Source organism: Manacus candei, unplaced genomic scaffold, assembly GCF_025592945.1.
Source record: "Manacus candei isolate 608988 ecotype Guabito, Panama unplaced genomic scaffold, ASM2559294v1 h1tg000071l, whole genome shotgun sequence".
Classification (NCBI taxonomy): Eukaryota; Metazoa; Chordata; class Aves; order Passeriformes; family Pipridae; genus Manacus; species Manacus candei.
In genome coordinates, this window is record NW_026138119.1 from 2225995 (window position 1) to 2240774 (window position 14780).

Below are 14780 nucleotides of genomic sequence, written 5' to 3' on the forward strand. Positions count from 1 at the left end.
CCTGATCTTTCTAAATTTAACATCTCACACCTCTTTATAGCCCCAAAGCTGAAAAAGCCACATCCAGGAATCTTTTAAAAACTCTTTCAGAACCTCACTCACATCCTGGCAGAAACTCAGATGAACTTGCCATGAATTTTAACAACACTAACGAAAGCAAATGGTTCATTGGGGGGACTAACTGAGGCTGTCTGACACTTTTCTCAGGTGATACAGGGCCCTGCAGATCTACCTCTGGATCTACATCAGACCAGCACCTACAAATAAATTTACAGCCCAGAGAAGCAGAGAGAGGGAAGTGGAAATGAAGAGCCTGTCTGTGCACACACAGCACAGGAAGGTGCCAGACTCCGAGCAAACACTCACTGATGTCCAACAACCCCTGGCACAGTCCCGGGTACCTGGAGGTGGTCACTGTTGTCAGTGCAGCTGAGAGAAGGCCCCAGAGAGCCACCTCTGCCTTTGAGTTTTAATTTTCAGCAAGAACCCGCCCTCAGTGATATTCCCCAAGTCTCCTTCAGAAGGAAGAGTGAACAGATTTGCATCTGCCACTGCTTTTCTGGCTGAATCCTCGGTCAGAACTTAGAGAAGGTGACAGCAAAGTGAGCTCTGTCAGGGGTGAGGAGGACCTTCTGCTGATAGTGAAACCTTCCTTTGTAGAATCTTTGCTGCACTCTTAGAAGGATTTGCATATGTTACTGAGCTCCCTCGAGTTATCCTGTAACTCATAGCCCTGTGTGAGTTACGATCAGCATTGGAGGGGGAGGCACAGCGGGGCTGGAGGGGGAGGTTTCCCGTAGGTCCCAAGGAGTCAAGGCTCCCGTCCCGTACTTGGGGCAGGGGCTCCCCCGAGCAGCCAGGGCTCTGCAGGGATATTTTGGGCCGTGACCGCACCCTGGGCAGGCAGGACTTTCTGCCCGAGTGCCCGTGCCGGGTCACCATGTCAGACGGCACCTCACCCCGCGTTCAGGAACCAGCCGCCAGCTTCTCCCTTTCGGCTGTCCCGGGGGAATTCGCTCCCTGGGGCATTTCCTCGGCCACTTCCCCGTCCCCGCGGGCCGGGACTGCGCCGGAGCGGGGGAAGCCCCGCGGGTGCGGTTCGCGCTCCCCGCTCCTCCCGGCCGGGGCGAGGCAGCAGCGCCGGGATCCAACCGAGCGGCACCTCCCGTGCCCGCGGGGAGCGCCGGGCCCAGGTACGGGGAGGGATGCGGGGGAGAGGGAGGGAGGGGTGGAGGGATGAAGGGATGGAACCCGCAGCCCCCCGCTTCCCGCCGCGGGGACCCGCCCGCTCCCCCCGGGCACACGGGCCCGGCCCCGCAGAGAGCTCCGGGAGGGCAGCGGGGGCTGCCCGGGAGTCCTGCCCGCCCTCCGCCCCGCTGAGCTCGGGTGGGGCCCCGGGGACCCCCCGCGCCGGGGCTGCGCGTTCCCGATAGCCCGGGATGGCTCCGGACGGGAACCGCGGCCGGGAGAGGGGGAGGCTCGTCCTGGGCTCCCACCCACGGTCCGCACCCCAAACCCACCCACGGTCCGCACCCCAAACCCACCCCCGGCCCCCCCAAGGCTGCACTGCCGGCTTTCCTTTTTGGCTCTGGCAGGTTCTGCAGCTCCTGCGTTCGCTGCGGAGCTCCCGCCAAACGCCTGCAGAGGCCGCGGGGATGGGCTGAGCCAGGCCGTGGAAAACGCGGTTTGTTCCCAAAGCAGAGCCCGAACCCCAGGGCCCTACCCCTACCCCAGGCCTGGCCTGCCCCAGGCAGCCTCGATTCGTTTTTTTTCGGGTTTATCAGTCAGTGTGGCTTCTGGTAATACCGAGATAGGCTATGGTGTGTCAGTATTGTCACAGGAAAAAAACAAGCTTTGTCAAGGCATTGTTACCATCAGACTGCACCATGTCCCTGAGGGAAAACCTTCCTTGAACTTTCCAAGAGATACCAGAATCCCTTTTGGCTGCATTTCCAAAAACATCCCACTGCACAGCCCTTGTTACCCAAACCAAACTGGGGGTGCAGGACACCTTGGCACGTGTGGCTCCGGGTGTACCTGGGAAGAACTCAAGTGTTAGGGATTTCTGGACTCGAGATTTCCTTTGTCATTTCACCAGTAGTTTTACAACTTCAGGAGAATCACTGTCGACACACCAGTTGCTCAGTTTTTATACCTATGAAGTGAAATCCCAAATTTTGGCTGCTGGAAAGTGAATGTGATTGGGGATTTACTCTCCAGGAAACAATTCTGTGTGATGGAGGCCAGTGGGATTGTAGCTCATCTTCCTACAAGCTAAAAAACTCTGGAAAGAAACCCCCAACCGCTCATTTTAATACGTTGTCCATTTTCACGTCGTGCTTGAGGGAAATTTTAGATCTGTGCAGTAATTTCCTGCTGGTACCTGGTCAAACCCCACTGTGACATTTAGTCAGAGCCAGTCAAACCTATTGCTGTCACTGCTCTGGGCTGGAGCTGCTCGTGGGCTTTGATGCCTGATACATCCTCTCACATCAAAGTGAGAACGTGCCTTGTTTGAGCACCTGCTTTTTTTAACTTGCCTCTGACAATATTCACCCCAGATGGCTGAGAACACGAGCAGGGGCCTGCAGGACGTGCTGGGCTCTTCTCCTGATGAAAACGAGTTTCCTGTTGGATACCCCACCACCATCTGCGAGGATGTGCCTGGGCAGAAGTACCTGTGCAGCAACTGCAACAACGTCCTGAAGAAGGCCCTGCAGACACTGTGTGGGCACAGGTACTGCTCTGCCTGCCTCGCCTGGATCGTCCGGTACGTCCCTGGGCAGGGCATTCCATGGATCCAAGGGCTCCCGGCAGCTGGGTCATGGCACTGAGCTCAGGGACAAAGCTCCAAGAGCTCCCAGGAGCTGTCACTGAGCTCAGGGACAAGGCTGGGGCTCCAAGAGCTCCTGGGAACTGTCAGTGAGCTCAGGGACAAGGCTGGGGCTCCAAGAGCTCCTGGGAACTGTCACTGAGCTCAGGGACAAGGCTTCAAGAGCTTCTGGGAGCTGTCACTGAGCTCAGGGACAAGGCTGTGGCTCCAAGAGCTCCCAGGAGCTGTCACTGAGCTCAGGGACAAGGCTGTGGTTCTAAGAGCTCCCAGGAGCTGTCACTGAGCTCCCAGGAGCTGTCACTGAGCTCAGGGACAAGGCTGGGGCTCCAAGAGCTCCTGGGAGCTGTCACTGAGCTCAGGGACAAGGCTGTGGCTCCAAGAGCTCCCTGGAGCTGACACTGAACTCAGGGACAGGGCTGGGGCTCCAAGAGCTCCTGGGAGCTGTCACTGAGCTCAGGGACAAGGCTGTGGCTCCAGGAGCTCCCGGGAACTGTCACTGAGCCCCCAGGAGCTGTCACTGAGCTCAGGGACAAGGCTGGGGCTCCCTGGCCCACAGTCATTTTACACTCTGGGAGGACTTCCCTTGCTGGACTGCAGGATACCCCCTGCTTCCTTCTTATTCCCACCATGGAATGTGCAGGGTGGATGCTGGGCCTGGCAGGTGCCAGTTTTTCCATCTGTGACGTAATAATTCTGATTTAACCTTGGCTACTCCAAGATTTAACCTTGATTAAGTGATTTAACCTTGACTTAATCCTTCCATGAGATTTTGCAGTCCTTTGATAAGAGATGTTCAGGATTTTAACGGACATAATGTCTTATTGGTCTTGGCAAAATAGGAATTTTCTGTGTTTTAAAAGACTTTATTTTCATGTTACCTCCCTTACCTGGGGTTCTTGCATAATTCATGAGATAAATAGTTTTCCATCTTTATTCTTGTTTATGATCCAGGGGGCTCTTATTTTACTGAATCAGAGATAAATTTATGGGCCTGGGCCTGGTCTGGAAGAACAGAAAACAGAGGGTCTTTTATGTCAGTTTGTTCAGGAATTGGCCCTTTACTGAACAAGAACTATGGATTCTGAGTGGAAATCACAATTTCAGTGGGATTATTTGTGTCAGTGCCTGTCCAAGGACCTCCTAAACTACAATACACTGATGGATTGTATTTCATTCTTGTTTCTTTTTACCAGAAACAATAAAAATGCAATTTGCCAGAAATGTAAGGAGGAAGATCCCAACATTTTAAGTGAGGAAAGCCTACTGGCAGAAGAAAGAGTAAGTTGTCATTAATTTATTATTATCATTATCTGGGCTACCCTGGAGTCATCCCTGGGCTACAGTTCAGGAGGGAATAATGTAAAATGTGATGGCAGCTAATAGTTACACATTTTAACTTGGGCTTTAGTCATTTGGATTTCCCACCCTTTGTGATTTAAAAAAAGGAATGGCAGCCTCAGGACTTTCCAGGTCCATGTTCTGCACTGTAAAATCCCACACTCTTCCATATAATTAACTTTTATTGCCTCAAAGTACCTGGTGCTTTCCTACTTGTAATAAGATGTCTGAGCTGTTACTTATTATCCTTGGGAAGTATCCTAATGGATTTTCCAACCTCGTGGCTTCTTGTACCCTTCAAACATGGAGCTGAATGTAATGATTGATAAAAATTATGTACTGGCAAATGTTTCATCTGCAATTTAATGGCACAAATCTGTTGTTGTTGGGTTGTTCTTCAGGCAAATTGCTGTGCTTTTCTATATCCCAAACACAAACTGGGCCATAGGGCCCAGTCCCAGGTTCTCTTTTTCCCTCCTTTCCCATTACCTGCAGGAATATCAACAGACACCCATTTTGTCCACATTTTTTTTAGGGAAAAATGAAACCAAATAGGCAGTAAATAAAAGTCAAAGTTTAGGAAGGGGCTGCAGAAAAATAATGAATCTGCTGTTAATGCTGAACTTGGTGACACCTCAGAAAAATTCCTCAAATTTATTGAAATATGGGCATGATTTGTAAATACTTCCCTCCTTGTGTTTGTAAACCTTCCTCCTCCCAGTTCTAGCTCCGTGTTGTTCCATGGGATGTTGGCTGGAATTGCCTCCAGAGCATCCAAAAAACTTGTTCTTGAGTCAGGGCACCTCTTTTAACTGCTCAAGATGCAATATTAAAGGAGTGTGCTGTATTTCCTAATTTACATAACAATTGTACCGTTTGGCATGGTTCACAAAATGCAAAAATCTATCTTGTGCAAAAAAAAAAGCAAACAAGCCCAAACCACTCCCACGTGGTTCACATTTCTTTTCTTTAGTGCCTCTAAATGGAAACAGCCCCATCTGAGCAACGAGTCCTCTCTGCAGCACGTTAAGAGGTGTTAATGACCTCGATAATTAAATGCATTCATTAAGAGACCCCGTAGTCAGGCTCCTGTCAGCACATTCCTTGCATGGGACATATTTCAGGCTTCTGGGAAAAGGAATGTAAAATAAGAGCTCTGGTGGGCTGAGCATATTTTCAGTAAGTTTAGAACACATCAAGCAGCTTATTTTTTAACAGGAAGAAATTACTTAATAATTATTTGGGTTTTTTAATTATATTGGGTTTGCTGGGTTACAGAGTCTTATGGCAGTACAGTAAATTTTAAAAACATAAAGGATAATCAAAAGAATGGATTACTTTCTGACCAGTGGTTTTTTTCCTTACTCTGTTTGTTTTCTAGGCTTTTGGTGATGCTGCCATTAATAAAGAGATTTCTGAACTCAAAGTCCACTGTGTGACCCTGGGATGCAGTTGGTCTGGTATCATGAAAGATTTTGAAGTATGTTTAAAGGCAGTTTATTTAGATTAACATAATGTGTCACTAAAAGGGGGGACAGAGAGACAGTGAAAGCAGGTTCTCAGCAAACACAGATTAATGCAACATCATTAGGATCAGTGAGAGCACTGGGATTTATACCAACAAAATATCTAAAAACATATCTTCAGCATTCTTTTCAAACTGATCTGCCCCAGGTAAAACATTTAAATGGGCAAGATTTGGGAATCTGCCATGCAGATTAGAATAGTGAATACAAGGGGGAAAGCTGGGACCAGTACTGAGTTATTGTTAAAGAAAAGCACTTAAGAGAGACGGTTCCAGGCAGATCTCATGTTTGAATTTACCAAAAGTTGTTTGGTTTTGGCTTTTTTTTTAAAGTTAAGAATTACCAAAAAAAGCCCCAGTAAAGCTGGTGAATTTTTCACCAGTAATCTCATAACTGTGTGCAGTGGGACTTTACCCAAAGCTTAGAAGAAATGCAGCTCAGGGCTCTGGGCTGCCAGAACGGGGGCTATTTATAGAGAGATGTGAATCAGCACTTTGGTAACCAGTGGTTGCTTTGTAACTTTTGACTTCTAGGAGCATCAGAGCTTGTGTGAATATGCTTTAATCCCCTGTCACACTGGTTGTGGGCACGTGGTGATGAGGAAAAAACTGGCAGATCACTTGGAAAACGGCTGTGTCAACAATGTGATGGTGTGTCAGCAGTGCCAGTGCAGCTTGTCCAGCACTGAATACCAAGTAAGAACAGTCCTCTCTCAAATTAGGGCTTTACAGTCTTAAATAATCTATTGTGCCATTTTCCCATCCTGATTTCACTGCACTCAGAGGATATTTAATTCTCCTGAGTTTACTGATTTTTTTTTTCCAGCTAAAATGAGCTGGATGTTGGAGGGGAAAAACGAGCTGGATGTGATAACCTGCTTCCCCAAAGAGGGAAGTGCCTGTGTGCTCCCCCAGGGCTGGGGCAGCCCATGTTTCAGCTCTGGAAAGAAAACCCCAATCCCTCATTTTCAGTCTCAAAACACCTCCCAGTAGGAGGTGGGGGAGAAGCAGAAGAGCACAGACAGTGGCAGGGAAGAGACCTTGGAAGTGGCTGGAATTTTATTCAAATTAAAACCACCTACGAATTTATAAGGCAGGACTGTCAGATATTATTTCTATTAGATACAATCAGGTATAATCTCCAAATTATCAGCAGTGTCAATAATAGACCAGGAAAGTCATACTCTGAATATGCCACAAATTTCCCAGTGACTATTTAAACTTATTTACCTCATAGTTTTTATGGTGTTTGCTCAAAATAATGAATGTTGTTCCCTCCAAATGATTTAAAGAGAATAATTGCCAGCCTTGGATTTTGTCCTGGGATGGGGGCAGAGTGATCCAAGACCCACCTGGCAGGAGGGCTGGGAATATTTTGAAGGTGTTAAATAGCAGTGGGCAGCTCTGCCTGTCCAAACTGTCACAAACTGATGCCTTTCCACATACTGAGCTGTGAGATTTATTCAACGAGGGAGCAACAGTCTTGTAGGGTAAGGATAAGGTGCTCTGCCAAAACCTGCTCCTTGGGAAGCTTTTGCACGTGCTCCTCACACCTCACCAACTCCTACAGAGCAAGGAGAATATCTGGACCCAGGCAGCTCTTCCCAGAGCTAAATCCACTGTGTTTTCCAGCTTAGACACCAGAAGGTGGCAACACTAAATCCCTCTCAGCTCCCTGGGAGCGCAGGCTCGGGCTGGAGGGGGAAACCTGAGCCGGGTGTGCTCCCCGAGCACCTTTCTCCTCTCGGAGCTCTGATACCGCAGCTCCGGCTCGGCCCCTCCACCTTCCTCGCTCGAGAGCTGCTTTCCTCCCACTCATTCCGGTTCGCTGCCACCTAATTAATTTTTTGGTCAGGAAACCTTGGCAACCGAGCCGGGGGGGTTGGCCTGGAGATGTTGCTTTTTCTCTGCCTCCTTTGGTGTTTGTAAAATTGGAGCGTTGCTCGTTGCATGCTCTGCTTTATTAACTTTGCAGTGAAGTGGCTTGAGAATTTTGATTATTTGTGGGTATTCCGTGTGTCCACAGCCCTCTGGGAGCAAATAGTAGGTTTGGGGCACTGCTCTCCCTCTCTCCATCTCAGACACTCGGTTATGGGTCTTGTGATTTTTGCATTTCTCTATTTTTCAAGACATTTCTCTCCAGCCCTTTTCCCCTGGAGATGTGAAGCCATCTCCTCAGATCAGTGACCTGAAGGAGTAAAAGAGCAGAAAGGAAGGAAATAAAGGCATATTTTGTGCAACAGCAAGATAAAGAGTGTTAAAAAAACTGAGTCAGAGAGGGAGAAAATCCTGTGGCTGCATTTCTGAGAATCAAAAGAGAAACTTCAGGACTGGTATGAAGAGGAGTTTATTAAGATTAAAGCCAGTCCCCCCTGAGCAGCGTGAATGGAAAGCTGACAGTTGCTGTGTTAAATACAGATATTCCAGCTATGAGCCAATGGCAGGGGAATTACCTTACCCTTCTTGGAGCCAGGAATGGCAGGAAGCCTCATGTTAGTGGTGATGCATTTTGCATTAGCACATCAGGCTGGAAAATTTGGATTCCAGCCCTCAAAATGTGCATAAGCAGGATGCAAGAAGGGTCTGCACATGGAGCAAACTACATGAAGTCAATGCAGGAAGAGTTTATATTTGAATTTGACTTTATATTTGAGTTTCCTGTTCTTGAACTTGTTTATATTTATATATATGTGTGTGTATATATTTGAATTTCCTGTTCTGCTTGTCAGTGTTGCTTCCTGTTCTGTAACACACCTGCTTGTCATTGCACATACATGTGTGTGTAAATACATGTGTGTGGGCACACAACTATGGTTTGAACCTGGCAAGACTTGTACATTGTCAGTCTTGTAGCCAATATCCAGGGTGAGACCTTGTAGGCCAAGAATTAAACAGTGTACTGAATTCTTTTCTTCTGGTTTTAATGACAGGAACATTCATGTGAAGACAATTTCTGTAAGGAACAAAAACATGTGCAAACAGAAACAGCATCCAAGGAAAAGGTGGGTAAAAGATGAGTGACTGCAATGCAGTTTTATTTCAATTAATGAAATTATCACTTGTTCACGTTGATTAAAGAGCATCTGAGAACATCTTCAGGTACAGCAGTTGTATCTGGGTGCTCTTTACATCCCAGCAAAGCTCTGCTGCCCTCTCTTCCCTGCTCCCACAATTAACTTTAGTAAATTATCTTCTCAATTAATCATATAAAATGGGGAAATACTTGTTGCCTTTCATATACTCAGGGAGACCCACATGAGAAAAGAGGAGTGTGCTGTAGAGCAGGGTATTTAAAGTACCTTATTTATGAGAAGTTGTGGTTTATTAAATTGTGCTGTGACATTATGGGGTCTGTTGGATGGATACTTCGTGCAAGAAACCTGCAATCAACCACCTCTCAATTGATTTACCATCAATTTTCAGAGCTGGTTGGACACTGTGGTAATGCCTTGACTTGAGTGAACCTGATTTATGGCTGCTGGAATTGTGGCCTAGGTGTTTGTAGGGAAATAAAAGAATCACTTTCAGTTGGTATTTGACTATTTTCTCTCTTTTTTTTTTTTCCAACAGAGCCTCTCTACCCCCTCAGCCAACAAGGATGGGTGTCGCTTTTCTGAAGTGGGCTGTTCATTCAGGGTGAGTGAAATGGAAACAGAAACAGCACTTCTTTGCATTTTAGTTGCCTTGTGTCACCTTTTGTGCAGAGTTTCACGTGTTAAATATTGGCTTATCCAGGAATCTCGTGGGGACTCTGCCTGGCATCCTGTTTAATACCAAAATTGTTTTATTTTTTATGTAGCACATGGACATGGTTGGACTTGATGACCTTAAAGGTCTTTCCAGCCTTAGCAGTTCTTTGATTCTACACATGTAGCCTAAACTTAGAGGGCTCCCTGTGCCTCCTCTGGTGCCAGCTGATGTAGCTGCACCTGCATCTCCCAGGTTTTCCACCTCTGCCTCTCCCAGGAAGCCACAGGATTGCTGGATTTGGCCCCACCCCATCCATGGGGTGGTTATAGAGAGTGTATTGACAGCGTGTCACCTTCTTCCAGGGAGGCAAAGAGAAGATGAAGGAGCACGAAAAATCTGCAGTTGGGGCCCACATGCTGCTGCTGCTGCAGCACATGAGGCAGCTGAAGGGAACCTTGTGCTCTGCTGCCAAGGCTGCCCACGGTGCCACCCCGCAGTCGGAGCTGAACGGGAACAGGGCGGGAAAAAGCATCTCCAGCCTGCAGATCCCAGCAGGGCTGGACAGCAGTGGGGATCTGGAAGTGGACTGCCTGCCTGGATCTTCTGTTCCTGAGGATGAGTCTGTTCTGCAACAACTCATGAGGGAGAAGGTGATTTCCGAGCTGGAGAACAAGCTGCACGTGTTCGAGAATATTGTGGCAGTGCTCAACAAAGAGGTGGAGAGTTCCCACATGGAGATCATGGCCTTCCGGAGGCAGAGCGAGCTGGACCAAAACATAATCCGAGGCCTTGAGCTGAAGGTAAATAATAAGGATTGTCAATGTCTTTGTTCTGTGGACAGCAAATATTGACACGTATCAGTGGGAGGGATCAGGGCAGGGAGTGTGAGCTGGGAAGTGTTAAGCTCTGGACACATCTACGGGATCCTGGTGTTGTTTTGGATAAATTTTCAAGTGGGGATCTCTAGTATTTGTTCTCTAAATCCACATTTAGGTACCAAGATATTCCTGAGGCTTTTGAGTGTTCAGAGTTTGCCAGCATCAGACTGTGAGCAAGCAAGGCAGTTGTTTAATTGACTGCTCCTCTTACAGCAGCAGTTTGCCTGGAGGCCCAAACAACCATCTATCCGCTTGTTTTGACACAGAGCTGTCACTTAAAAAGAAATCAAAGGAGAATTTCGGAACAGGAGCACTTCAGAACGATTCAGCTGCTCCTGCAGCACAGCCTGGAGGGGGGGGTTGGCTGAGAAATGCTTTCTTTCCTCCAGATTGCAGAGCTGCACCGGTGCCTGACGCAGAAGGACGCGGGGCTGAGCAGCCTGCACAAGAGCCTGGTGTTCTCAGAGCAGGCCTCCTACGATGGCATCTTTCTGTGGAAAATAACAGACGTGGGCAGGAAGCTCCAAGACTCTGTGACTGGCAGGACAGTGGGGTTGTATTCACCAGGTAAAGCACGTCACAGGTCTGTGTGTTTGCAAACCCCCGTTCCTCCGGGACGCTGCTCCCTTCTGCTTGTGCCAACAGGGCCTTTAAAGCAGCTCCTTAAACCAAGATGCTGTTTATACAGAGACCTGTAATCCAGCTTTTCCAAGGAGCTGTGCTCTATTCTGGGCTCTCCCTCTGCAGTTTGCCCTCCACCACAGCTACTTGCAGTGTCCTTTGCTGGGTCCCTCCCTCCCAAGCCACAGGGTTTCCACAGGGCTTCCTGCTTGCAGCTATTTCCCACGTGGGAAGTAATTGGATTAGGTAAAATACCCTTGTGTGGCTAATAACAGGTAATTTTCACTGAGGCATGAGGCACTAAAAGGATTCCAACCACTGGAATTTCATTGCTTGTAACCTCCAGGGGGGACTGATTTGTCTGCTCTCCTCGCCGTGAGAGCGAAACGCGGCACGTGCCACCTCTTCCCACGTGGCAGAAACGCTCATTAGGCCTCTTTGTTTCTCCAGAGGAGGCTTTGCTAATGAAAAGTTCTGATTTTCAGCTTTCTACACTGCGAAGTATGGCTACAAGGTGTGCCTGAGGGTGTACCTGAACGGGGATGGCACAGGGAAAGGGACCCACATGTCCCTGTTCTTCGTGGTCATGAAAGGAGACTACGACGCTTTGCTCCCGTGGCCTTTCAGGCACAAGGTAAGAAGGGAAACCTTTCCATGCCTGATCCCAGCCTGAACCCACTGCTTCTCTCAGTCAGCACAAGGGGACTTTTTTCCTCTGGTTTAGTGGAAGTTGGGCTGTTTTCCTGTTTTCCCCTCCGAAGGCCATCCTGGAATCCTGGGTAATAATTTGTCTCTGACTGGAGTCACTTCCAGGGAAAGCTGCTCCTGCTGATAGTCTATAATTTACCTGGTGGGATTTTCAGACACCACAACATGGTGTTTGAGATATTCCAGATATTCCAACCTGTGTCCACCTGGGCTAAAGCCAGAGACACGTTTTCTCCTGGCTCTTGCTAAACATAGATAATATCAATTTATGAGGGAATTTGCTGCCTGAAGGTGTCAGAAGGGTGAGAGTTCCACTTACAAAGGTGCCACAAATGTCTCATGTGATCCTGGTCTGATTTTTTTCTCCTAAGTGTGGTCTGATAATGGCAACAATGGTTAGAAAAGCAGTGAAACCCTGGCAGGGCCTGATCTCTGCTCTGTGTGTGGTAATAATTCCATAAGCCTTTCATATAAATAGCTTTAAATAGCTTTACTGCCAGTTAGCAGCCAAAAAAGCAGAAATCAAAGTTCCCAATCTTCACTGTATTAAAAGATTATTACATACATTTTGTATTTAAAGCTGAAGAACAGTGAGTTAATAAAAGGGGTAATGAGATGGGGAGATTCTATACTGATATTTAGGTTGTTTCTTTTCCATATTCGTGCACAGGCAACTGAGCTGTTTCTTCTGAGTCCAAACCACAATAACAGAATAAACATAATGACTGTAACCAAACCCGGGGTTTGTTTAAGCTGTCGTGAGAGAGGCAAAAAAGCCTTTGGACTGTGCAGTTCTCCACCAAGAAATAATGCCCTGCTTGATTTAATTGAATTTTGTTTGAGGGGTGGCAAAGTTTTTAAACATTTCATCTGGGAACTGTTACAGTCCCCCTTTGTTGGCACGATCTGACCTTGGCTGGAAACATTGGTCACAGTTTGTGTTCGACCACCAATGGAGCTTTTGCAGCTCTTCCATCCCTGGTGCGTCCTGGTTTATTTTTTTAACTCCAGTAACCACCACTGCCACCTCCTCTTTCCCCAGGTGACATTTATGCTGCTGGACCAGAACAACAGGGAGCACGTGATCGACGCCTTCCGGCCGGATTTGGCCTCCGCGTCCTTCCAGAGGCCGGTGCACGACATGAACGTGGCCAGTGGCTGCCCCACCTTCCTGCCCCTGGCCAAGCTGCAGTCCCCCAAACACGCCTACGTGAAGGAGGACACGCTTTTCCTCAAGTGCATCATCGAAACCAATTAGCAAACCTGGAAATCTGGGAAACCACCCCCCGAAGGGCGACACGAAGCGGGGACAGAACCGCCCGTCTGAGGCCTCGCGGTGGTTTCCGTGTGCACACAAAGCCCACCCGTGTCACCTGGAGATCCCCCTGTGCCAAGGGCTTCCCCCAGTGCCCATGGAATGGGCTCCTGCCCACGGGAATGTGATTATCCCACTGAAACAGCCGCTTTTCCTGGTTTGGGTGTCGGTCACAGTCACCCCCAGCCCCTCAGAGGGATGGGTGGAGAAAGCACTGCTCTGCCTCACACCTGGCCCGGCTGTGGGGGTGGTTCTGCCGGGGTTCCTGGCAGGGAGTGAGGCTCAAATCCCTTGGATTGACAGGTTTGGGGGGTGCAAGGGGGAAGCTGAGCTTTGCCATCCTCTGGCAGCACTGTGGAAGGTACAGTCCCTGGACTGCACTGCCTGGCAGCCCAGGGGGGGATTTTGGCTGTTCCCAGCAGGAGCAAGGACAGGTTCCTGCCCCTGAGGCCCCCCTTGGGTGTCTCTGCCTGTGCTCATGGTGAGCTCAGGAGCCCTGGGCAGCTCTGGTGGCTCCAATCCCTGCCCCGGGGGATTCCTCCCTTCCTTTATTTTATTTAATCTCTATTTATGTGCCCTGTAAAGAGATGTGTTGCAGCAGTCAGGGACCAGATTACACTGTGCCTTGGGGGAATTACTCTTGGATTTCCAAAGGAGCTGTTTGACTTTCCCATTGCAGATCTGGAGCTCTGGGGGTTGGAAACCCCTGGAAACCCAGAGCTCTGCTCCAGGCAGGATGGGATCCCTCAGTGGCTTTGGTTTGAACTGTCCAGTCACTTCCTGAACCTTCAAGGCAAGTGACTTATTGGAAATTATTGATTTTTTTTTTTTATTGCTTCTTTTCACGTGCTCTGATGTTTAAGTCTTTTCACACCCTAAAACAGAAGTAGCTGCAGAAATGGTTTTTCCTTTTTTTTTTTTAAATAGAAGTAAGAAATTAATAATTTATTTTTTTTTTAATATGCAAGACCAGCTTGGGACTGTCTGGATGTGTGCAAAATCTCTCATTTTTACCTTGACAACATCCTTTAAAATAATTAGTTGTGATAAAGTATCACATTTCAAAAACACCCTCCCCATAAACAAATATTTATCAAAGCTTGTTTGGGAAGAAACTGGATAATCTTTGCCATCACAGACAGATAGTCTCTCTCTATGTCTGTCTTTTCGTCTATTCCATATTTAAAATGTCTTTCAAGGACAGAAAGTTATTTTTCCAGCCCCTGTAACCACACTGGAGTAATTTGCCTAAAAATATTGTGCTTCTCGTGGCTGTATCACTTTGGCAAGTGCTGTATTTATTACAATCATTCATATTTTCTTACCATTTTATTTATTTCCTAAATAAAGCTCAGTAACTTCGGAAAGGTTTGGGTGTTATTTTCCCTGTAAAACAGGGACTTGAGCAACTTGGAGATGTGATGATGGGGGTTTGTTACAGAAAAAGCTGAGCTGTGCTATAACACTTCCCTTCCTTCCTTCCTTCTTTCTGGGGGAAGGAAGGTCTCTTTGGAGCTCAGGAACTACAGCCATGCCCAGAACATCCATTCCCCTCAAACCTGCCCAGCTGGGAGAGCACTCACAGGCTCTTCATGTCTTATGCAGTTGCACAGAGCACACAAAGAGAGCTAAATTAAAAAAAAAAGATGGATATGGATCAAATCCATGCTAAACAAACAAAAAGACACGAAACCCAATGCCTGATGCTCTTCCTTCCAAAGGCACAGCTGGCACAGAGCAGCCCAGTGTCAGATTGAACTGCTCTGGCTCCAGTTGGAGCCACACCTCGGACCCAGTGCTGGATCAGCATCCTCGGGAAGGGCTCCAAGGAGCTCGACCTGCCCCCTGAGCCAGGGGAGCCGGAGCATTACC

General features: G+C 48.0%; 1 protein-coding gene across 1 annotated transcript; it reads left to right on the forward strand.

The window, feature by feature from the left end:
* The first annotated feature begins 430 nt into the window (after window positions 1–430).
* On the forward strand, window positions 431–14512 carry TRAF1 (TNF receptor associated factor 1). Its single transcript, XM_051807547.1, has 11 exons — window positions 431–1193; window positions 2562–2770; window positions 4027–4111; window positions 5553–5651; window positions 6231–6392; window positions 8627–8698; window positions 9267–9332; window positions 9749–10186; window positions 10654–10831; window positions 11371–11519; window positions 12636–14512. Exons 2-11 carry the CDS (start codon window positions 2562–2564, stop codon window positions 12849–12851), a joined length of 1674 nt encoding a protein of 557 aa, XP_051663507.1. The 5' UTR covers window positions 431–1193; the 3' UTR covers window positions 12852–14512.
* The last annotated feature ends 268 nt before the right edge of the window (window positions 14513–14780 follow it).

What these genes read in the sequence shown, in the direction of transcription:
- TRAF1 (XM_051807547.1), top strand. Translation starts at nt 2,562, where the DNA reads ATGGCTGAGAACACGAGCAGGGGCCTGCAGGACGTGCTGGGCTCTTCT. An exon ending in GTATCATGAAAGATTTTGAA is followed by an intron (nt 5,652 to 6,230) that starts GTATGTTTAAAG and finishes TTTGACTTCTAG; the next exon opens with GAGCATCAGAGCTTGTGTGA. An exon ending in CGTGGCCTTTCAGGCACAAG is followed by an intron (nt 11,520 to 12,635) that starts GTAAGAAGGGAA and finishes CTCTTTCCCCAG; the next exon opens with GTGACATTTATGCTGCTGGA.